General features: G+C 63.8%; 1 protein-coding gene across 2 annotated transcripts in view; it reads right to left on the bottom strand.

The window, feature by feature from the left end:
- Positions 1 to 23879, bottom strand: part of INPP5A (inositol polyphosphate-5-phosphatase A) — a 153786-nt gene that overhangs the window by 6000 nt on the left and 123907 nt on the right. For both annotated transcript variants that reach the window (XM_068961351.1, XM_068961350.1), the window contains exons 9-12: positions 20166 to 20250; positions 10215 to 10310; positions 9908 to 9982; positions 5290 to 5363 (exon numbers count right to left, since the gene is read on the bottom strand). In XM_068961351.1, coding sequence (XP_068817452.1) covers positions 5290 to 5363; positions 9908 to 9982; positions 10215 to 10310; positions 20166 to 20250 — 330 coding nt within the window. The remainder of the gene's footprint in view (positions 1 to 5289; positions 5364 to 9907; positions 9983 to 10214; positions 10311 to 20165; positions 20251 to 23879) is intronic.

Raw genomic sequence — 23879 nt, 5'->3', positions numbered from 1 at the left:
AGGGCAGGGGTCTGGACAGGGCTGCGTGCGGGGTGAGGAGAACCTTCCACGTCATGGGAAGCCGCTGCCGCACTTCAGTGGAAGACCCCGCTAAGCTGTCTCACTCACACCCTTGGATCTTTGTTTTCAAGCCAATGACAGTGTGGCTTGGAGTGTGTTCACAGCTGGGATGATGAGGGCGGAGGTGCAGAGAGGCTCTGAAAACCAGGTGTGCCAGCCAGAGAATGCCACTTAGTATCCCCTGCTGCCACACAATCACCTGTCTGCTGGCACCAGTGATGCCCATGGCGTGCAATTCCCTGGTTGACAAGCTGGATGCCCTGGGGTGGCCACTGTCCCTCAAACAGACACTGTCCACCACCCCCTGTGCCCCGGAGAGGCCAAAGCCGGACACCCGTGCAGCACAGGCCGCCTCACCCAACGCCGAGAGCCCGCAGCCCCGGAGCCCACGAGCCTCCGTCCTGACCACCCGGCCCGAGCGGGAGGAGGAGCCGCTCTCACAGAGCAGTCAGGATGGTGCAGGCCTGGTGAGTGTGGAGAGGAGCCAGCGGCCCTTCTCTGTGACAGGCCACGTGGACAAACCTGGACACGGTGGTCTCCCTCCCTGGCCAGTGCTGCTTCTGGACAGATCCCCACAGGGTTCAGCCATGACAGAAGCAACAGGGCCACGAGGTTCCGCCTTTCAACCAGAAAGAGGGCAGCGTGGTAGAGCCCAGGCACAGGATGCCCTGAGCGGGCAGATGTGCCCGAGGACATCCCTGAATACCTGGCAGCACACCCATCCGGGTACACACCCACTCGGGTGCACACCCACCCAGGGACACAGCCTCCAGGTACACACCCACCCAGGTACACACCCATCCGGGTACACATTCACCCAGGTACACAGCCTCCAGGTACACACCCACCCAGTTACACACCCACCCAGGTACACAGCCTCCAGGTACACACCCACCCGGGTACACACCCACTCGGGTACACACCCACCCAGGGACACACCCACCCAGGGACACACCCACCAAGGTACACAGCCTCCAGGTACACACCCGAGGTGCACAGCCTCCAGGTACACACCCACCCGGGTACACACCCATACGAGTACACATTCACCCAGGTACACACCCACTCGGGTACACACCCACCCAGGTACACAGCCTCCAGGTACACACCCATCCAGGTACACACCCACTTGGGTACACACCCACCCAGGGACACACCTACCCAGGGACACACCCACCAAGGTACACAGCCTCCAGGTACACACCCACCCGGGTACACACCCACCCAGGTACACAGCCTCCAGGTCCACACCCACCAAGGTATACACCCACTCGGGTACACACCCACCCAGATACACACCCATACGGGTACACATTCACCCAGGTACACAGCCTCCAGGTACACAGCCTCCAGGTACACACCCACCAAGGTACACACCCACTCGGGTACACACCCACCAAGGTACATACCCATCCGGGTACACAGCCACCTGGATACACACCCATATGGGTACATACTCACCCAGGTACACACCCAGCTGGGTACACATTCACCCAGGTACACAGCCTCCAGGTACACACCCACTCAGTTACACACCTACCCAGGTACATAGCCTCCAGGTATACACCCACCCAGGTACACAGCCTCCAGGTACATACCTATCAGGTACACACCCAGGCACACATTTACCAGATACACTCCCAGACAACACACTCGCCCAGGTAATACGCACACCTAGGTACACACCCTAGCCATACATCCAGGTAACACTCCCAGGGAATGCATACACCTAGGAAACACACATGTACACATGTACACACATGAGTTTTGTACCACACCCGCACGTAAAAATCTATGCACACCAACGCCTGTCTGCTCATATGTGAAATACCATGCACATGTGCACACGGAACTCATGAACACACCCCCCCACACCTATGCAACACACAACTGTACACACATGTATTCACACGCACACACCACATACAGGCCCAGGTATACATGTACCCAAGCACATGTGCACACACAACCCACAACCCACACCCACAAGACATGCTGCATACACCCATGCACACATACCTCCCTATCCACACCTGTGCCTGTATAACCATGTCTGCATACACACATGTGCGTCCACACCATGTACATACACTCACACCTGTGCACACCCACACCTGTGCCCCATGGATACCACATGCACACATGCACACGTATGCACTACACAAACACATGCAATCAGTCTGTCACCAACCACACGCATCCTGCACACACACCCACACAAGTACATGCCTGCACACACGTGCACTCACACCCATGCGGGGGCCACATCAGGCACACGTGCTGACACCGTGCACACAGTGAACACACCCATGCTCAACCCTCTGTGCACACACCCCACACACGTGTGCACAGGAGCTCATGCCTGCACACACAGGCAGCACTCCTGGGGTCACTTATTTTCTGGCAGTCAGAGAACACATCTGGGTACCAAATGGTCACCGTTTCTAACCACGCCCCTGCAGCTGCTTCCGCTGATACGTTCCCAGTGTTGGGACAGCTCTCCAGACACGGGGCTGTGAGTGCCACCCAATGGTCAGGAACGTGGTTTTAAACATGAGGGAACAAAATGGAGGGGATGGGTGTGACCCAGGCACTGGAGGAGTGGGAGGTGGGTAGTAGGGGAGGGGATGATAAGGTAGTGGGGAAGGGGTGAGTGACCCGGGCTGTCGGGGAGGGGTGGGTGACCCGGGCTGTCGGGGAGGGGTGGGTGACCCGGGAAGTGGGGGAGGGGTGAGTGACCCGGGCTGTCGGGGAGGGGTGGGTGACCCGGGCTGTCGGGGAGGGGTGAGTGACCTGGGCAGTGGTGGAGAGGGGTTGACTTGGGCACTGGGGGAGGGACTGATGACCCATGCTGTGGTGGTGGGGGTGGGTGACCCGGGCAGTGGCCTGGATGGCCTTGCCTTGGAGACTTGGGCCTTGCATGCAGGCTGGGAGGTCAGGGGCTCTGAGTGGGGACCCTCAGCTCAGGAAGCCCACAGCTTAGTCTGTAAACCGTGACCTTTCCCACCTCAGTTCAGTTCAGTTCAGTTCAGTCGCTCAGTCATGTCCGACTCTTTGGAACCCCATGAATCGCAGCACGCCAGGCCTCCCTGTCCATCACCAACTCCCGGAGCTCATTGGGCACCTACTGACCTGGGGAGTTCCTCTTTCAGTATCCTACCATTTTGCCTTTTCATACTGTTCATGGGGTTCTCAAGGGAAGAATACTGAAGTGGTTTGCCATTCCCTTCTCCAGTGGACCACATTCTGTCAGACCTCTCCACCATGACCCGCCGGTCTTGGGTTGCCCCGCGGGCATGGCTTAGTTTCATTGAGTTAGACAAGGCTGTGGTCCTAGTGTGATTAGAATGACTAGTTTTAAAAATATGGAACGCTTCACGAATGCTAGATCCCAGTTAAATGGAGAAAATCTGACCCCTAGACCAACGGGCCTCCCAGTGGCCCCCACCCCCTGTCCCTTCCAGACCACCTCCCCTCAAGGGGCAGCCCCACCTCCAGCCAGAGAAAGGTCTCTGGCTGAGATGTGCTTGCAGGGACAGGACGCCGTTTCTGGAGAGCTGGCACGGCCCTAACACACTGACCAGGTCACAGGACGTCCATGATTCCAGGATGAGGGCACGATGTCTCAGGCCGCACGAGCCTGTCAGGCCCAAGGCAGCTGAACCCCAGAGGGCAGGTGACCTCCGGGTGCCCACAGCGCGGGCACCGCCCTGGAGTTCCTCCCACTTGGCACCAAAGTATCCCCACCCCCAGCCTACTGGCAGAATCTCACAGGCCAGGCCATGCTCCTCCTGGGGGCCACGCCCTCCTGGGGGCCATGCCCTCCTGGGGCCTTCCCAGAGCCCACCCCTGGGGCCTGGCTGAAGCATGTGCAGGCCGACGGGTCCCTCCCAGCCCTGAAATCCCTGTCTCTCTGCTGCCTGGGGAATGGGGGCTCATCCCTCGGCCACCCGAGCGGACCACAAGGTCCTGGGGCTCCTGGCGGGCCCATCCCCCCGCGCACTGTGCCTGGCTGAATGTCCAGGCTGCGGGGTTTGGAGAAGCTCAGGGCTGGCCACCTGCTTGGGCTGCTCGGGAGGTGTATGCCCACAGCTCCTCCTCCCGGCCAGGCTGCAGCCCTGAGGGAGGCGTGTGGATCCTGATCAAGCGGGAGCGATGCCCGGGACCCCCGCACCACCCCCCAGAGGGCAGGGGGAACCCGGTCCCTCACGACGGCCTCAGCTTCCAGTGGTCCCTGGCGGCATGTTACTGCACACTTCACTTCGTTTCGGTAGCGTCAGAGCCCGAAGACGACGCGGTGGGGCAGCTCCTGGACGTGCTGCTGAGGCCGCCCACTCAGGCCCAGCGGCCGAGTCACGGGCTCCCGGGCATCGGAGCTGCTGCTGGGTGCCTGCCAGGTCCCCGGGGGCCACATCCCTGCCTCTCTGGCCTCTGCACCTCGAGTCACTGGTCTGGGCGCTGACGGTGAGCGGCAGGCGCCCAGACACCTCAGCCAGTCTGGACTCACAAGGAGTCCCAGGTCCGGCGGATGTCCGACCTCCGGAAGGAGGCTCAGGAGCTCAGGAAGCAGGGTGAGCTTCACGGGGAGCCAGGGAGGATCTCTGACGTGGATCTGACGTGTTTACCTCTTGCGAGGCCTGGCACAGATGGGGGTGGGGGGGCAGACAGCACTCTCAGCCCCACCCGCAGCAGCCCAGCTCCCTGAGGATGATTCCCCGAACCTGCCCAAGGCCCGTTTTCTCCCAAGTGGTAAGAATTCCCACTTGGCATCTGTAAAAGGGCAGACGGGGGGAGCAGCCGCAGGGGGTGTCCGTGTCCTCCAGATGGGCCTGGGGCGGCTGAGAGGGCTGAGTGTCCTGGGCCATTTCGTAATCAGCTCTCTTTCCCCACACCCCCACCCAGCCCCTCTGCAGCCCCGGGCAGGCCAGGGAGGAGCATGCTGCTACTGCTGAGGATTTCAAGATTCTGTAAACACCAGAGCAAAACACCACAAAAGCTCACATACCCGAGAAAGACAGAACCAACACCCGCATCCCGACGGCCCCAGAAAGGTCCAGAGCTTGGAGCTGCCTCAGCGGCCCCTCGTAGGCACCTCTGGGAGGCCGTGTCGGCACCGAGGGGAGCAGCCCCTGCCACTCTCTCCAGGCTGGGGAGGGGGCGGGAGGAGGCACGGGGGCACAGAAGCAGGACCGGAGGTTCCCTCTGGGCCAGCAAGTGGGCGGTCCTTACCTGGGAGGGAACGAGATGTCCAGTTCATACAGTCTGTCCTGAAACACAGACAGCTCTTTGTCGAATTCTAAGAGCTGAGAAAAAGAGAGAAGATAAGGGTCACTTGGGCTTGCACTCCTGGGGGCAGCGGCCAGCCTGGGCAGGGACACCGTGACTTCGGACCCCAGCACCTGCCCTGCACACCACCTGGGCCGTGAGCGAGGGCTGCCCAGGCGTGTGGCCGGACGGTCCTGCAGGCCCCAGGGTGAGGCCCGGTGCTGACCAGCCGGGGCCACCTCGCCCCACTGAGCGCACAGGGTGCGGCCACGGCCACTCTGGAGTCACTCTGAGGTGCCCTCGCCCGAAGGCAGGGTCCAGCCGCAGGGACGCTGCTCCCCCCAGCGGAGCTGCACTCTCGGGCGCAGGCCTCGCCTGGAGGACGACAAATGGCACTGGCCTGGTGGGCTCCTCAGAGCCATGTCCACGGGCACTGCGCCTCCAGGAGGCAGGCCCTGCAGCCACGTGCGCCCTGGGTACGCGGTCACCGCTTATGCCCTCGGCAGCGTGGGGGAGCGTGGCATTGCACAGGCCCGAGGCCACACGGCCCCCTCACCTCCCGCCATCTCAGCCCTGCGATCCGCACGCCGTGTGTGCACAGCAACCCTGGGCGCCAGGCTCCACCTGAGCCCCCACAGGGGGCCACCCGCAGAGCCTGCGGGCAGCAGGCCAGCCCTCAGCCGGGCCGCTCTCCTCGGGTGAGTCAGAGGGAAGCAGGCCGAACACCTCCCGGCAGGAGCTCCTGGGGGTTTTACTGGGGTGGGGGGACCGAGGCTCCTTTTGCACAAACAGGACGCTTCAGACACAGCCGCCCGATCCCAGTGGCCACCAAGCGCCGACCCTGCCTGGTGAGGCTGGAGGCCGGGTCCCACGGCTGCCACCGTGAGGCTACGTCTGCTCAGAGGCACCAGTGGCAAAGCTCGCCCCACTCAGCACCCATGATGGCCCTGCTGGGGGCCCAGAGGTGCAGGGCCAGAAGTGGGGTGCAGAGAGGGTTTGGGGGGAGGGGAGGTTCAGGGTGGGGGCTGTGTGGGGCGGGGGCATGGGGCCAGAGCCCCTCAGCTCCCAGGCACAAGCAGCCTCCTGCCCCCACCTCCAGGGAGCAGCCTGGGCCAAACGACTTCTGGAAGGTTCCGGAGTTGGTGTTTCAGGGTGTCTGGGGTGGGGAACAAGTCTCCAGGGAGGGCGAAGCATGAGTGTGGAGCCTGGACCAGCTCTGAGTTCACACAGGTGCATACACGTGTGCCTGGAGACACCCTCACAGCACGCTCGAAGGACGCACCCCCACAGGGAGACGGCAAGCGTGTCATCCACAGCCTCCCGAGCGTGAGTGCTCAGCCCTCACAGCTCAGGAGGACGGCCCTGACCCCCGCGGAGTCCACCAGCATCGTGGCTCATCGCCCCCGGAGGCCTGCCGCCAGCGTCCTCTCGTGGGGGGTCTGGCGCTGGGGTTGCTCTCAGTCGTGGCGTTTGGGGTCCTGCTCCGGACGCCCCCAGCTCTTGAGGACCGCGCCTTCCACCCCCGCCAGCTCCAAGTGTCCGTCCCGTGTCCCGCCCACAGCCCACCACACGAGCACCATGCCTGGCCTGCTCCGTCCGTCCGGACACTCTGCTCCCTGTGGGGGGGCTCTCTGCTCCCTGGCTGCTGCGAGAGCAGCTTGTGTGTCTTCATCTGCCTGGATTCTTGAGCGTATGGTGTTTGTGTTTCTGATTCTTTCTCTGATTCTTTAAACAGTCTCAGAATTTTTATCAAGCATTTCGTGATCTGACCTCTTGGACTCTTGCTACCGTGGAGGGCTCCCTGCCCCGCGTCCACGGGAGGCCGGCACACCGTGTTTCAGGAATGGTATTGCATTTCTGTTGAAATGGTAATCTGTATCTCTTTGAGATTTTTCACAGCCTGATAACCAATTTCACATGTATCTTAAACATTCTTCTTGATTACAAAGTGAGGAACAGCGCAGGGCGTGTGTGGACAACGATGAAGCGGCCGGCCGGCCGTATCCGTCAGGCACGGTCTGGGCCACGCACCTTCCTCTGCTGCAGCAGAGGCGCGGCGCTGATGAAGGGGAGAGGCTGGAAAATCGATGCGGCGGAGCCGGAGCAGGTGCTACACACAGAGAAAACATCTCCATCCGACGGGCCGAGCGCCGGGAACACTCCCGCGCCTGCCCTGGGACAGCCGCGGAGAATTTAATCTCTCCAAATCCTCACCAGGGCACTCCATCCTGCCGCCCTGACAGCCACACTTATAATTAATTATACAATTTCGATGGGAATATCGACTAAATAAAGCTATAAATCATAGAAAAAGTCAATAGGCATGGACACAGTCAATCATGTCCCGGCCGATGATTACTACTCTTAAAATACAATAATTATTTTCAGAGCCAACTTGAATTAAATTTCTGTCAGGCGGGAACAAGACCAGTGGTTGATCAAGGATGCGATGGACCCGGGGCCGCGGCTGAGCTGCACATCCATCCTGGTGGGCGTCTCACCCTGAAGGTGAGCGCTTGTCCGGAGGCCCCTGGGGGTCTGCATGCCGCCTCCTGCTGCTGCTGCTGCTGCTGAGCCACGTCAGTCGTGTCCGACTCTGTGCAACCCCACAGATGGCAGCCCACCAGGCTCCCCCGTCCCTGGGATTCTCCAGGCAAGAACACTGGAGGGGGCCGCAGTTACTGTGGAGCCGGCCCTGCACCGGGAGGCATGACCCGACCAGGGGGCCCAGGGGCCCCCCAGAAACCCTCGTGGAGGCCCCATCTCTGCTTCGCCTCCATCACATCCTTTCATCCTAGGGGCAGACTCAAACTTCTCCCAGATATTCAAATTAATTTTCCTCCACGTTGAAAGAGCACAGTTTCACAGGGTAAATTAATACGAAAGCAAAAATTACGTCTAAGGTGACGTCTGTCGTTTCCAGGTGGTGACATGCTTCCCAGGCAGTAAGGGAGGCCAGCGGGGCTCTGGGCCCAGGGGCGCCTTGCCTCTGCCCACACCCCACGCTGTGAGACGCAGGAGGAGCCCACCTCCCTGGGCCCCGAGGGTCCCCGGGGAGCCAGCTGTGCACAGGCTGTGGGCCGAGTGTCTAAAGGCACCAGGTGGGTGGAAGCCGCAGAGGAGGCTCGGGAGCGCCTGGGGCTGGGGTGCACCCGTGCGGCGGGGGAGGTGGCCTCGCAGAAGAGGGCTGGGCCCCCCACAGTGGGCTCAAAGCTGGGCCTGAGCAGATGGCTGTGTGACTGGGCCTGGCTGAGCTCTAGGCCAGGAGGGGACGGAGGGGCTGCGGTGCAGGAAGGAGGCAGAGGCAGGGGCTAGGCGGGCAGACTAGGTGGTGGAGAGTCCAGGCCCCAGAGTGAACGGACACGAGAGGTGAGGGGTCCTGGCGGGAGATGGGGGCTTCCCAGGGGCAGGCAGGCAGGGCGGGGGGGGGGGCTCTGTGCAGGGACTTGGGACTGGCAGGGTCTGCCGGACAGCTGGACAGTCCCCCATCCAGACAGATGTGCCCCCCTCTGGGTGTAGACGGTGGACCCTGCCCAGGGAGGCACAGAGCCCCCGTGGGGCCTGAGGAGATGCGATGCAGAGGTGCTGCCCAGAGTCCGCGGGCGACTGGGCTGCCCAGGGCGCCCAGGGCAGAGAGGGCCGAGCGGGGGCGGAGGGACAGACAGGACCCGAATCCGCACAAGGTCCTGGCCTTTGGGATGGAGGCGGCCCTGAGAGGCCACAGGGGTCTTGGTGGGGTGGCTGGGAGCTGAAAGTGGGGACCGTGGTGCAGACAGTGCCTCACCAGGGCCGGGGGGGCAGCCAGGGTCTCAGCAAGTGGGGGGCACAGGGCACACCTGGGCGGGGGAGGCTGCCTGCAGGCGTGGCTAACCTGCTGATAACACACAGGCGCCAAAGGAACGGGTCAAAGCAGGTCCAGCTGACGTTCACACCGTGGGGCAGCCCCTAGCCCAGCCCTCCCGTGGCCCGTGTGCAGGCAATCTGTGCAGGGACCTGCTCATGGGGCGGGGGGGGGGTGTGTGTGTGTGAGCTGCAGGGGTCTGTTCACACGCACTTCACTTTACACATGCACACACACGTGTACTTCACTTTGCACACACGTGTGTACTCTGCACACACGTGTGCACATCACTGCACACATGTCCTTCACTGCACACACGTGTACTTCTCTGCACACACTTGTGCACATCACTGCACACACGTATACTTCACTCTGCACACACACACATGTGGTTCACTACGCACACACACACACACACACTCACGGGATTGGTGGCACAGGATGTCCCTCAAGTTCTCAAGACAGTCTCTCCTCTTTCCAAAGGAAGCCCAGGCCTCAGTGGGTGGGCCCTGAACAGAGGGTCTGTACCCAAAGCTGTCAGCCCTCTGCCTCTCACCTGGGGGGTCCCCAGGACTATGGGCCACGCTGCCCGTCAAAGACAGTGAGGCAGGTGGCTGCAGCCTGGCCAGAGGCAGGAGGCACACCAGGCCAGGCCCAGTCGGAAGGGATGGGAGGGCCAGGGGCCAGCACTGCCCGGAGCAGCGGCGGGGGCCCAGCCACACATCCCACGGCGGGACTCACCGCAGTGCCGTTGTCGTCCCGAAAAACCTCCTGGTTGAAGTAGTCAAAGAGCTTCTTCTCCAGCTGGAGCATCACCTGTTGGGGGTGGGGCGTCAGAGCAGGGGGCCCCTCCCCAGGGCGGGGCCACAGAGGGGGGTGTCAGAGCAGGGGGCCCCTCCCAGGGTGGGCCCCCCTGCCCAGGCCAGGTCACTGGGTGCAGAGGGGCGTGAGAGCAGGTGGGGCCCTTTCCAGGGCGGGGCCACGGGAGGGGGTGCGGGTCAGAGCAGGGGCCCCTCCCCAGGGCGCATGCCGCACCCTCCGTGCTCACCTTCCGGTCGTTGTCTGACTCGCGGAATATCAGCTTCACGACTTCGTTGGTGTCCGCAGCCCGGACTGTCTGCATCGTGGCCTTTGTGCAGAGAGTCTGGGAAAGACACGGAGGAACTAGGTCCGAGACCTGCCGCCTGGCCGCCTGACCCGGTCCCTCCGTCCTCGCTGTCCAGCTGGGCTGGGGGCTCACTCCTCCCGAGCTCCCAGCCGGCCCCTCTGCCCTCTGTCCAGGCTGCTCTGTGGACCCAGGGGCCCAGGAGGCCCCCACGGCCACGACAGTGAAAGGCAGCCAGGCAGGACCTGGAGGGTGGCTGGGAGGCAGAGGCCGTGGGGGCCGCAGAGGGAGGGGGCCAGGCCTCCCAGCAGGTACACCTGGTCCTGCCCCACCCTGGGCATGGGGCAAGGACAGGCCACAGCAGGAAGGTAAGCAGGGCCCCTCCCCAAAGTCAGGACAAACCTGGAGCCTGGCCCGGGGGCAGCAGTGCGGCCCTGGCCAGACCCACGTATAGCAGAGAGAAAGAACCGCTCAGGAGGGGCTGAGACACGGCCAGGCTCGGAGACGTGCTGGCGAGGGCTCGGGCCATGCACCTCCCTTTGGAAAAGTCCGTCCGCAGGGTCCAGAGAGGCTGCGGGGGCCAGGGGCCACAGCCAGATTTTGCTTTGTGTGTAAGCTATACCTCGATAGAACTACTACTTTTTTGTCCACGCAGTTTTTATGAAAAAGATAAAGGAGAAAGACTGCCGCGAAAGAACAGCTAATGTTGACTTGAAGAGACCCGTTCACCCGAGGAGCCCGTGAGAAGTCACCTTGCGCGGGGCTCAGGCCCAGGGGGCCAGCGCTGTGGGGGGGGGGCATTGACATTCAGGGCACACAGTTAATCAGGTCAAGCCCCCAAAGTGGCTTTTGGACTCATGTGTCACAAATCAGTCTGGCCGCCTTCAAATGGCCGGATTAGAACAAGGGCCCCAGCAACCCTGCCTGGGCGCGCCCACCGGCCCTCGAGGAGGCCGAGCCATCCAGATGCTAATGTGCTAAGGGGCTTAAGAGCAGTGAATGGGGCGGCCTGGCGGGCAGACGGCTTACTTGGAGGAAACGCATAGTCTTCGCCCAAAGGCGGCTGCTGCAAACTTCTTAAAAAACAGCTTTCTCTCTCCCCCTCGCACGGGCTCCCAGCGGATACACATCTGCCTGGCCGGCCCCTCACGCTCGGCCGCTCCCACACCCGCCGGAGCCCCTCATTCAGGGCGACCAGGCTGCCCCTTTCAGCTGCAGCCGTGACCACTCGAGCAGAAAGCCCGGGGCAGTGCCTTTCCGGCTTGCCTTACAGAGCATTTTCTTCTTTTCAAAGGAGAAAAAAATTCTCCAAATGCTGATTTTAAAGAACCATCTGAGGTTTGTTTCGCTATCAGCGGCCGTGTGGAGGCACCGGAGGGTGACGTGGGAAGTCTCACTGGCACTCGCGGCCCCAGGCGTTTTGCTTGGCGCTTGGCGATGCAGCTACTGCCAAGGACAGGCACCGTGACGGCCCCCAAGACAGCGGGGCCGCAAAGGCCACTTGCGGTGTTCTCGCTGCGGGGCTGGCCCGCTCCCCCTGCAGAGGGGCCTGGCCTACTCCCCTCCCCAGCACAAACGCGCCCCCCAACCCCACCCCAGGCCCGCATTTCAGTGCAAGCGGAGCTCCTTGGGCCCCAAGAGGTGAGCCCATTAGTGTGGCCTTACAGAACCCTCTCTGATCTCTGCGAGACGGAGGGGGTGAGGGGTGGACAGCCAGCCCCGCACCCGAGGGTGGGGGGCCACCGCCTGGGGGTCAGCCAGGAGCTGGTCAGGGGCGTCCTGGTCAGAGTAAAGCCTGACCTGGGGGGGTCTCTGTTCTGGGGGGATCTCTATTACAGGTCGAGAAGCGCTTTTGGAAGTAAGCTTTGGTGTGCGGAGGTCAGAGGCACACCAGCCGTTTCCTCACTGCAGTCGCTGAGTTCTTAGGTGATAAGGAAAAGCGGTGAGGCTCTCCTGTGTGTGCACTCCAAGAGACAGCAGGGATTACAAGAGTGTCTCAGTCTGTGTTTACGACGTCCTGCTAGGCTTTAGACCAGTTATGGCTGTGATTCTGCAGACCCTGCTTCGGTCTGCACCCAGCACACTGGACCGCAGGAGGGGGTCCTCTGCACCCCAAGTTTCCAAAGGACCCACAGAGCTCAGGCAGGCGGGTACCTGCGGTCTGCGTCTGGAATGTGCAGTGTGTACAGGGGGGCATGCCTGGGGCTGGGGTGTCGGGGAGACCGTGACGGAGCTAACGGAGCAGGGAGCCTGGTCGTGGCCCCGCGCAGGCTGAGACCAGGGCTCTCACTCTGCCCCTGGGCCCGGCAGGACCGCATGCGAGGGGGCTGGGCTCAGAGGACACTTTTGTCCCCAACTTATCCTGACCACATCAGGTGTTAGAGCCAGAGGGAAGCTGTTTCAGGTTCAGGGGGTGGGGGGTGTGACTGCCCCCCCCCCGGCACCTGCTCAGGGTTCTCCCTGCGGCTCCCCCACACCTGGAGGGGGGCAAGGGCTTAAATGAACCAGACCAGCCGCCAAGCAGCCTGGCCCCAGAAGTGGCCCCGGCTCCAGCTCCTTCCTCGCGCCTTCTCTTTTTGCTCGTGTGTGACCCTGAGGACACGGCGGGTGGGGACGCTCTCACCACGGACAGGGGCCAGCATGCCCACGGGGCCCAGCACCCTCGTGGCGGGGCCCGCCTGCTGGTGCCAGAGGCCTCTCCCTGTCAGGGGTGTGGGAGGCGGCCCACAGGGTCCTCGTCTCTGCCCAGATCACTCGGCTTCTAAGACCTTCGGGGATTAAACTATGTCCCATCAAATGGAAAGTAAACTGGCCTTCAAACGGAAAGTTACTGGACAGCGGCTTCCTGAAGTTGTGAAGCCCAGCCCGGCAGGGCCTCAGGTGCCCCCCACCCTGGATGTGGACCCGCAGGAAGGACCGCCGGCAGCCCCCCCGGGAGGCCAGCCACACGCTGTGGCCCACGGACTGGACACAACTCCGCAGAGCTGGGGTCCCTCCACTGCCCGAAATGGAGACGTGTGTCTGGAGAATGAGGGGCCACCATGCCCTGCCCTGCCCCAGCTCCAGCTCCATGCAGAGCGGGCGAGCCCCTCCAGCCAGTTCAGCCACTGAGGGACGGGCCTCCTGCTCGCACAGGGAAGAAGAAGGCACTGGTCTGAAGAAAGTGCAGGTCCCTGCTGCAGGCCGGCCCTTCCGGACACTTACAGGCGGGGTCCAGGGTGGGGGGAGGCTGGCCGCGGAGGCCAGGCCGGTGGGTGGGCTCCGTGTGCCCTGCTCTGGGGCTTTCATCCCCTGACAACCTCACACAGGAAACATGCAGACCCTCTGATAGCGTGAAATCGGAAACAAAGCCGGGGCACAAAGAGGCCGACTGGCCGTGGTTCTGTCCCCTCTCCAGCAGCCAGCACGCTCCAGGGCCTGCCCGAGGGGCTGCAGGAGAGGCTGGAGGCCCGTCCCGGGGGCGCTGGAGGTGCCCACAGCGTGAGGACCCTCGGCTGGCCGCCCACCGCACGGCCGCTGGCATCTGGGAGCCCTTCCACAGGGAGGCCCATCCTTGCCCCACCTGGGGAATGACAGCAACCTCGCTCTGGGGGCCCCACTCTCGGGAGTGAGCGGCTGCCCCGGGCAGCGTTTCAGGCACAGGGAATGAAGCTGGAGAGGCCCAGACCTCGGAAGACGGTCCGTGCTCCTCTTGGGACCGAGCAGCCCAGCCCCCACCCGCCTTGAGCCCTGGGACACAGGTGTGCACACACGGCCTTCTCGGACGCCCTGGGCTCCGGCTGCTCATGTGGGACTGGGCTCTGGAGGACCGGTCTCCGCGCCCCCACGAGCCCACTGCCCAGACCTGCCTCTCAGGGTGGAGGGCGAAGGCTAGCCTGTGGGGGCTCTGGGCCCGATGCTGGGCACTGATGCGTCACGGAGCACAAAGTGCCCGAGGCCGACGGCCGGCGGCCCCGGGGGTCAGGGATGGTGGCATAGCCTCGCCCGCCAGGGGGGGCCCGGGTCCTGGCCACCAGTGTCCACGGACGCCCTTTCAGCCTCCCTCCCCGCCACACGCACGCATACGTGTGCAGGTGGACGCACAGCTTCTAGGAGGCGGGGGCCCCGGTGTGCCTTGCCTGCTCGGGCGCAGGGCCCCCTGGGTGGCTGGGCCGGCCTGAGGCCCAGGAGGCCACGTGCTGGTGGAGGCCGGGGCAGGGGGTCTGTGGCCAGGGGCCTGGGCCACAGTTGCGGGCCCCGGGGGGGGGGACTCACGTTGTGAAGACCGACATCACTGGGCAGCTTCCACTGCTCAGCTGCACAAAGTGGGGCCCAGAGCAGGCACCCCGAGAACAAGGAAGCGACACGCCCCCTTTCTCCTTCACGGTGTGGGCTGGGGTGTGAGGCCGCAGGAAGGGCCTGGCAGGGACCCCACCTGCAGGGGTCACCTGTGGTGACAAATCCCCGGCTATCAGGGTCCCGCGGCCTGCCCGACAGCCAGAGGGCACTGTCCCGGAACGGCCGAGGATCGGAGGCTGAGCAGCGCCCGTGCGGGCTTCTCACCGGAGAGCACTGGGGCGGGGTCGCCCTGCGTCTGGAGGGAGCCGCCCCCCTCACAACCCACTCCATTCACTCTGACCCTCACAGTGGACACCATCTTTTCAGAGGTTTTCCTGGCAGAGCCCTGAGTCCTGGGACAACAGACGTCTCTCGATTGCTGAGAGCCTCGGACTCTGAGGGCCCAAAGCCATGGACCCTGCGGGTGGGAGCCGCTGGCCGGTCCGCGGAGGCCCCGCTGTGCAACCATGCCCACGCCAGAGGCGCCTGCACCCTCTTTGTTCTGTGCTGCCAGCTGTTCAGGAGAACAATAACCCCCATAAAGACCCTTTCATCTCGGCCCCACGATGCTCGCCGACTCCCTACCCGCCCACGGCGAGGGGACAGTGCCTGCATGCAGCCGGTGGGGCAAACCAGGGGAGCGCAGCTGACCTTTCTGGAAGGAAGCAGCTCGGGCTCGTGTCCAGCAGGACTGGGCAGCCATGGGTCTGGCCGGGGGGCCTGCCACACGCCTGGTGCGGCCTTCCCCAGACAGCAGGGCTCAGGCCTGCAGGGCAGTGGGGGCAGGACAGGGCAGGACAGGGCAGGAGGGAGAGCGAGACCCTTACCACCTCCTCCTGCGACCGAGCTGGACGCCCCAGGGCCTCCTGGGACAGACCCCAGCCCCGTCCTCCACCTGCCTCTAGTTTGCAGAAAAACGTCCGCCTCCTAGGCCCTCCCCAAGTTCCAGAGAATATATCTAAGCAGAGCAGTAAGGCGACGCGCAGGCAGGCTGGGTGGGCTCGCAGGGCCTTGCCAAGGGCGACGCCCCTCCCGGCCCCGTGGGAACCCGCCCTGGCTTCTGGGGTGAGGCCTGGAGCCCCGGGACCGTGAGCGCTAGGAAGGCTGCAGTCTCTGAGGAGCTGGGTTCCCGGGGGGGGGGGGGCACCTGAGCTTGTACCTGTCAGCAGCCAGCAGCCGGGTGTGAAAAACTGCCGCCAGCCTCCGAAAACGCAGCCGTCACTGGGGCTGTCGGTGGTGACGGGCGGCAGGTGGGTGCGGCCGGGCTGGCGGGGACGGGAGTGCCTGGTGCTGCTGTCTCTCTCTGTCACTGGCCGGCTGGGCGCCCAGCTGCCAGCTGCCACCACGCAAGGCACGGAACATGCCTCTGAGCAACCTCGCTGGGAGGGCTGAGCGTCGCTGATCAGTTCAGGACGCGCAGCCCACGAGACGGAGCATGATCACCGCGCTTACTTCTGTGTGTGTTTCCATTACAGCTTCGGCCGTGCCAGGCTTGATTGCCGGACCATCTTCTCAGTTCTGCTCTGCGACCTTGTTCGTATTAATTTGCATCTGAGATGTGACGCTCTAGTTCCAGGGGGGACAGCCTTTCACGTTGCATGTCTTTCTGAGGCTGGTGCCCAGCAAGGTGCCTGAGACCTTGCGGTGCAGAAGGCCAGAGAGGCTCCACCTCGCCCTGGAGCCCCCGGCCGGCCAGTCTTCCTAGAGGCCCTGCCCGCTGCAGCCCAGTGCAGCCAGCTGCTGCCCCGCCTCACTGCTGCCTGGGACCCTCGCTGCTCTGGGAAGGATCTGACTCACCTCGGGGCTCCCCTAGGAGTTGATGGGGTGAGCACCCACAGGCAGGACACCCCGGGTACCCCAGGATGCACCTGCCACTCCGGGGCCGGGGATTAGCAATAGAAACCAGAGCCCGGCCCAGCGGGCTTCTCGTCGGGCTGGCAGAGGGCGACCAGGGCTTCCCTCCTGGGGGGGCCACCTGTCACCTCCAGGCGAGATGCGCCCACGTCCTCTGCCCTCGTCTCTTCTGACCTTCTTAGCGGCAGGGCTGCAGTGTGGTCTGGGCTGCTCGGGGTCGCCTCGGGCCCTATGCTGACCTTGGGCAATCTGGAAACCATCTGTGGGGTGGCCCGCCAGCTGTGGGCACCAGCCTCTCCAGGAACACAGGTTGAGGCCAGTGTGGTCTCTGCTGCCCCATGACCTGGTATGCAGACCAGACCCGGGCGTCTCTTGGGGCTCGCTGCTGGGGCTGCCCGCACCCGGGGGAGGCCCTGAGTCAAGCCCTGTGCCTGCTGTCTGGAAGCAAAGGGCAGGGGCCCACCTCCCGGGTTCAGTCCTCGGCGGGGCACCCCAGCCCTGCCCCCTCCTCCTGGAGCCCCCGTTCACCAGGGCTTTGCGAGCCCCAAGGAGAGGCCCCCCCACCCGCACACGGCTCCCCAGGGACAGCCACGGAGGCGGCTAAGTCCTGGCAGTCTCGCCTGGTGCCTGGTTCTCACGCTGCCGCTCACGTCAGGAAGCCCTCCCCTCTGCCCAACGGCCTTTCGGGAAAACCTGGGGAAGCTGTCTCTGGTTTCTCCAAGTTTCTCCAAGCGGCATCTACAGCTAGAAATCCTTTCAAAACGGCCCGCTGGCCAGCAGATGCCATCAGTCCATGAGACGCTAAGACGGCAGGTAAAAGTTGGAGATCTTAGTAGGAACGCTGCTGAATGAAGTTAACCCAACAGAGAGAGCTTGGTCATCTTCAGCTTACGGTTGAGACCTCGGCGTGCCCACAAGCATGTCTTCTGAGTTATCAACGGCATCAGCTCGGGCGGGAAGGGCAAGCCTGCTCTGGTAGGAGGGCGGCAGCTCCACCAGCCTCAGCGGCGGCCGTGCCCTCTCTGGGCGACCTTGGCCCCCGCCTCCCTGTGCTGGGTGGCCCCTCGGCCCTCGTGGCCCCAGACCCGGCACCACGTGGGTCCCTCGGGCCCCCCAGCACCACGGACACGGGCCTGCAGCACAGACAGTGAGGCTCCTGGTGAAGACACAGAACGCCCAGCCTGGAGCTCACGGCGGAGTCACTGCCTGTTAGTGGGCCCGAGAAAGCAACACGAGCAGGCGGGGCGTCTACGGCTTTGTTAGCGGCCGGACTACTGCCCTGCACCCGCTCTCACGCGGTCGCCGCGGGAAAGAGGCAGGCAGGGTGCGGTGCCCGGCCGGCACTGGGTCTGTCTCACGGGGCAGGTCCCGGGGCAGCCAGGCCAAGGAAGCTGAGGGTGGGGAGGCCAGGGCGGGACCCGCGGGGCCGGGAGGGAAGGCCTGTACAGGAGCTTCTGCTCCGCCGAAAAGTGGGCCGTTGGTGAGAGTTGTGTAGAGAGTAGCGTTTTGGACCGTTCCTCATCCAAGTCAGCTGGGAAGGCACCCGAGATGAACACCCCCGGGCCTTCCGGGAGGGAGAGGAGGAGGGGGCCAGGGGCCTCCTGAAACCCAGGGCCTGTGGCCTTAGAGACCCCGGGGGCTTCGGGGGCCTTCAGAACAGCGTGCTGGTGCTCAGGGTCTTGCTGCAGACGCCCAGAGCAGGCAGCCCTCTGCACACAGAGGGGCCCACTTCCTTCCCGCAGCACGGCTTTCACGACCCCTCTCCGGCTGAGCCACCTGGTCCTTGCCCCCCTCTCCCTCGTGTTCAGGAACGTGGGGCCCCGATGTCCCGAGGGTGCTGGGCTGGGCAGGCCAGGCTGCCTACTCAGGGCGAACACACAGGACAGGGCAGCCCTGCTGTGGGCAGCGCCTGCCTGCCCCCAGCCAGAGTCCCCGGGACCCCATCCAGAGCCCCCGGGACCCCATCCAGAGCCCCCTGTGACCCCATCCAGAGCCCCCTGCGACCCCATCCAGAGCCCCCTGTGACGCCGGCCAGAGGCCCCTGTGACCCCAGCCAGAGCCCCCGGGACCCCATCCAGAGCCCCCTGCGACCCCATCCAGAGCCCCCTGTGACGCCGGCCAGAGGCCCCTGCAACCCCAGCCAGAGCCCCCGGGACCCCAGCCAGAGCCCCCGGGACCCCAGCCAGAGCCCCCGGGACCCCAGCCAGAGCCCCCGGGACCCCAGCCAGAGCCCCTGCGACCCCAGCCAGAGCCCTTGCGACCCCGGCCAGCACTGGCCATCTGCGCGGTCACTGTGTGGCGGGAGCCCCTCCTCTAGGGAGACAGGCAGATCCCTGAGGTCAAGCCAAGGCCTGAAGGCGAAGAGTTAGGAAAAGCGGCACTGGGCAGACAGGCCTGGGGAGGGGAGAGGGCTCGCACGTTTTATGGGGGTGTGTGGTCGGCCCAGCTCCACACACACCTGCTCACGCCTGCACAGGCCCAGGGCCGTGTCCTCCACTTCCCACTTGGTAAGCAGTCCCTGACTGAGCTGCCCACATGCCCCCCACCCCGGGCCTGGCACTGTGCCCCCCTGCCCCCCACAGACACCAGAGCCCCCAGGCACCCGTGTCCCTGGACAGAGCCGCTGCCCTTTCCGTGGGGTCTGCCCTTCTGGGGAAGAGAAGGCCACTCTGGAAACCTCCTGACCCTTCCCAGCACCCGGCTCAGCAGCCCCCAGGCACCAGCCCTGGTCTGGCCACGGCCTCACACGGGGCCTCGGGCCAGCAGAGGGGCTGTTCCGGGCACAGCAGGCTCATCAGGCCCAAGTACCAGAAAGACATGCCCTGGTCCGGGGGCCCAAGTTGGGACAATGTGGCTTTTCAACCCACGAAGAGGCTCTGCGGGTGAGGGCGCGGCTGCAGGCACCGGGGCCCGAGGGCCTCCCAGGGCTGTGTGCACACGGGCATCGCCTGGGGCTCAAAGGGGCACGCCTGGGGGATTGTGGATCCTGCCACTGACTAAGCCAACACGGGCTTTCATCATTCATCTGAAAACGCCGGAGGAGTGGACGGCCGCTCGCCACACTCACCCGCCTGCTCCCCCCGGCCTGGCCCACCCCCCCAGTGCTCAGATTTAAGAGGAAGCCTTCTGCAAGCGGGGGGGTCATTTGTACCTGAGAGGCCAGAGGGAGACGACGGGGGACACAGTCACCCACACGCTCGCTCGGTGGGCCCACGCTGGGCGGGCTGTGTGCTGTCCTCACCAGGCCTGGGCCTGGGGGAACCTGCCACCCTCAGGCGGCAGGCAGAGTCCCCACTTCGAGGCCCCGTGGGCACCGCCATCAGCCTGCAGCCCCACGAGCCGGGGAACATGGCGACTGAGGACCAGCTCCCCCAGCCGGGACCTGATGGACCAGGCGCCTCCCTGGTAGTCTGACCTGGCTGCATCAATGCCTGCTGCTAACCTGGCCCTCACCCAGGCCCCCAGGGCTCAGGAGGTGCTCAGGGAAGCGGGGGTGCCAGGCGTGAGCCGCCGGGCGTGAGCCGCCGGCCAGCCGTGTCCTCACCGCAGCCTCCTGCCCCCGCTTCATGATGGCCCCCCCGTGACACTGCGGCCTTCTTCACGGGGCATTCCTGCCGTAAGCAAACCAGCGAGCGGGAGGGCAGGAATGTGCCCATCGAGGACCACCGGCTCTGCTGTTTACACAACACGACCGAACGCGTGTGAGCCTCCCATAGGGCCTACCTCCACCACGGACTTGGAATCCAGCCGGAAGTTGAAATCACCGAAGACAAAGTAGGACGCCTTCTCGAACCGCTGGTCAATGATCCTGGGAAGAGAAGAGGGAGGCGCCACTGAGGTGCAGCCCGCCCGCCACGCCTGACCTCAGCCCTGCGCCCCAGAGGCCATGATCCCACCGGTGGGGCTATGACGGGCGGCGTCCCGGCCACACTGGCCTTGCGGGTGAAGAAAGCCCGCACCGGTCACCTCCGGCTCCAAGCAGGATGAGAACCGTCTCTAACAGGACTGCCTGCAGGACGGATGTCCACCCCTGCAAAAGGGAAGGGAGGCTCGGTGACCGGGCCCACAGGCTTGATGCTCAGCTGCGGCCACATGGATGCCCCCACTGAGACGGGGCCCCTGGGCCCAGGGTGGGGGGCGCCCTCTCGGCCTGCAGTGGGCTCTAAGAAAGCACGTGTCTTGGGCAGGCAGGGCCAGGGAGCACCGCTCACCCCTGACCAACTCAGAAACGTCCACCTGGTTACCCCGAACCAGGCCCCAGTGTGCAGGGTGAGGGCAGCCCCCCAGAACGGCCCTTGCCAGGGACTTGTTAGCTGAGAAGGAAGAGCTGACCAGGAGCAGCGTCACCACTGTTTCATGGTGCTGGGCGGGAGGCCATCGCCTGGTGGGCGGCTCCGCCTGTCCATCCGCCCATCCGTCCTCCTAAGCCGGGAAGGTCGGCAGCGGCGGCTCCTCTCACACACGGGCCCACGCTCTCCCCGCCAGCTCCTGCCTGGCTCCTTGCCTCCTGCGCTGAGTCTCAGGAGTTTCCCTGGAACGTGCACCGTGAGCTCTGCACTGCCCGGGGGCCTTGAGTTCCTCGCAGGAAACACGGCCCCGGCCCCACGCTGGGCCATGGGCATTCTCCCCCAGGCTGGCTCCTCTCCAGGCAGAGTCGGCGGCCTTTAATCCATCTGGAATTGCTCTGGAGGACTGGATCTGAGTCCATGGGTCTCTCCAGCGGGGACTGATCCTAACCCTTCAGGAAACACTCGGTCCTCGCCTCCGCAGTCCGTGCAGACTCTCCTTTCCTGCACGTCTTTGTCCCGTTCCTGTCATTTTAAGTAACAGCACTTCTTAACAGATGCGCTTCTCACTGAAATTCTTCTAAAAATCTTCTCAGCTGTTTCCACGTTTTTCTTGCACATTAACTGCTATATCATGTTGCTGAATTCCATGAAAAGTCTTGTTTTCCGGTTTAACTGGATTGATTCTCACACATACGAGTTTGAAGAGAAAGGACACATTTTAACAGATTATTACTAACACTGCAGATGAGCAGTAATGTCGCTTCTGGCGTTAAAGTTAAATCTTCTGTGGAGCAGACACCCCTCAGGGATGAAAACTTGGGGAGGCCAGAGGGTTGGCCCTGGGGAGCCCTGCGCCCGGGACCAGCCTTGCCCCTTACCCCACTCACCCACCGGTACCCAAAGACTGTCGGCAGGAGGTGGCCTGAGCCATCTTGGAAAGGTTCATCTTCTTTTGCTGTTAAACGCCTTCAGAAGAACACACCTCAGAGAACCTGCGTGGTGTCCCCATCAGGACATGGGGTGTGGCCCCCAGGTCGCCCACCTCCGGGGGGGCCCCGAGCTCAGCCCGCCCTCCCCAGGAGAGGAGAGGAGACGAGGCCACCCCCGCCCTGCCTCCAGAGTCCAGTGGGTGGTGGGAGCAACGCCCACGGGAAACACCACCTTGCTCGTTAAAAAGCCCCAACCTGCCCCCCACTAGCGGCAGCCCCTGGGTCCCCGCCGCGACCACCGCCTGCACGAGACAGGGGACAGGGGCTTCCCGTGCCCTCCAGCCTCGCGCTGGGCAGCCCCACCACCCCACGGAGAGGCCCCGAGGCCCCCAGGGCCAGCTTCTGGCCTCTGACCCCCGCCCCGCACAGGGGGGCTGCCTCCAAGGGGAGACCTGGGGGCGACCCTCAGTGCCCCGGGTCAGGGGACTGGCAGCGAGTGGTGACCCCCGCAGGGACCTGGGACCACCTCCCGCCAACACATGACCTCATGCCACTCAAACGCCTCGCTTTTCTTTCCCTCTTTGTATTTATTAACTTTTCAAGGAAAACTGAACCGAGGCAAAGCTTCCGCTTGATCTGCGGGAGGGAGGAAGCAGACATACCTGACACGTCACACACCTATACTCTCTGTCCTGATGGCCTGCCAGCCTGCTTACTAAGAAGCCCAGGAGCAGGGTCCCCAAGAAAAGCCCTGAACTCAGGCAAGCCCTCTGCCCTCGGGCGTCGCCCCGCCGTGGTGTCGGTTTGCACGCCACACGTGAGCACAGCCACGGACACGGCTCAGACGCAGGGACACGGGCAGGGGCCCCCAGATCCTACACGTTCTCCAGCCGGTGTTTCTGCTCACTCTTGTTTTTAAAGAACCTGCCCTGTTCCTGTGGTGGGAAAGGCCAGGGTGCCACACTTTCTGGGACCCCCGTGCTCCGGAAGAGGCCAGACGGCGCTGGGGCGCCACGGCCCGCTCCTGCTCCTGGGGCAGGAGATGACCACAGCTGGGGGCAGAGGGACGTGCAGGGTCAGCCCAGGTGTGGGCTCTGGTCCCCACCAGGGCTTCCCCGGAGGCCCGAGGTGCCGGCAGGCGACGGAAGGGCTGGTGAAGTGGGAACCCGGCTGATGGCCCTCGTCACCAGGGCACGGACGGGCCCGGGGGTCGCCGCCGGGGGACAGACGGGCCCAGGACCAGGAAGCGGGGTAAACGGCTGACACAGAACTAGGCAAGTGAACAGCTGGCCCGTTTAGGGTTAGTATGGGGGTAATTTCCTTTTATCGGACTGAATCAGCTTTGAGAAGCTCGGGGGTTTGCAGGGAGAGAGGCTGCCTTGGGCAGCCTTCCTGGAACCTGGCCCCATGGCTTCTCTCGTGACGGCCATGGTGACTGGTGACTGATTTCATCAGCCTGTCTCGTCGTGTAATTCCATCATTAAAACCCTAAACTTTATCATATTTCTGTGCCCCGCTCTTTTCGCCGTAATGGCCTGCGCCCATCAATAACCGCAGCGTGGGCGCGAGATGGAGCTGCTGTCTGCCGAGGCAATTGCCAGAGAGCGGGCGAGGCCTATGCTTTTAATCTCAATATAGCGCCGTTTGGACCAGCAGGAAAAAGAGTTGTTTTAAAATTAATTACCTTGTCAGTAGCTATTATGATTAAAAAGTGTGCCCACATCAATACCGCATGCCTAATTCAGAAGCAGAGTCACAAGAGAGGCCATGAAAATCAATGGGTTAGGCCTTGAAGACAGAGACTCTCTCCACTGACGGGGGAGCTCACTGCGTGATGCTCAGGCCGAGGGCAGGGTGCCAGGCGGGGCAGGGGCGTCGGGCCCGCCAGCCCGGCTGGACGCTGGGCGGGGCAGGGGCCATTGGGCCCACCAGCCCGGCTGGACGCTGGGCGGGGCAGGGGGCGTTGGGCCCACCAGCCCAGGGGACACTGGGGCCCTCTTTTGTTAGCTTTAGCTGCTGAACGTGGTAGAAACCAATCTTGGGCTCGTCTCGGATCTGGGGGAGGCCACATGCTCGGATAGAAGCACCTGAACAGCAAACACTATGGTGGGGGCTTCTGACAACCAGGCCTCTGAGCCGCCTCCAACAGACCGACCTTCCTGGGAGCCACGCTCGGGGCTGCACGCGTACTCTGCCCTGTGTGGCGTGCTGGCTGCAGG

Source organism: Capricornis sumatraensis, chromosome 23 (genome assembly GCF_032405125.1).
Source record: "Capricornis sumatraensis isolate serow.1 chromosome 23, serow.2, whole genome shotgun sequence".
Classification (NCBI taxonomy): Eukaryota; Metazoa; Chordata; class Mammalia; order Artiodactyla; family Bovidae; genus Capricornis; species Capricornis sumatraensis.
This window is presented reverse-complemented; position numbering and strand designations above follow the sequence as displayed.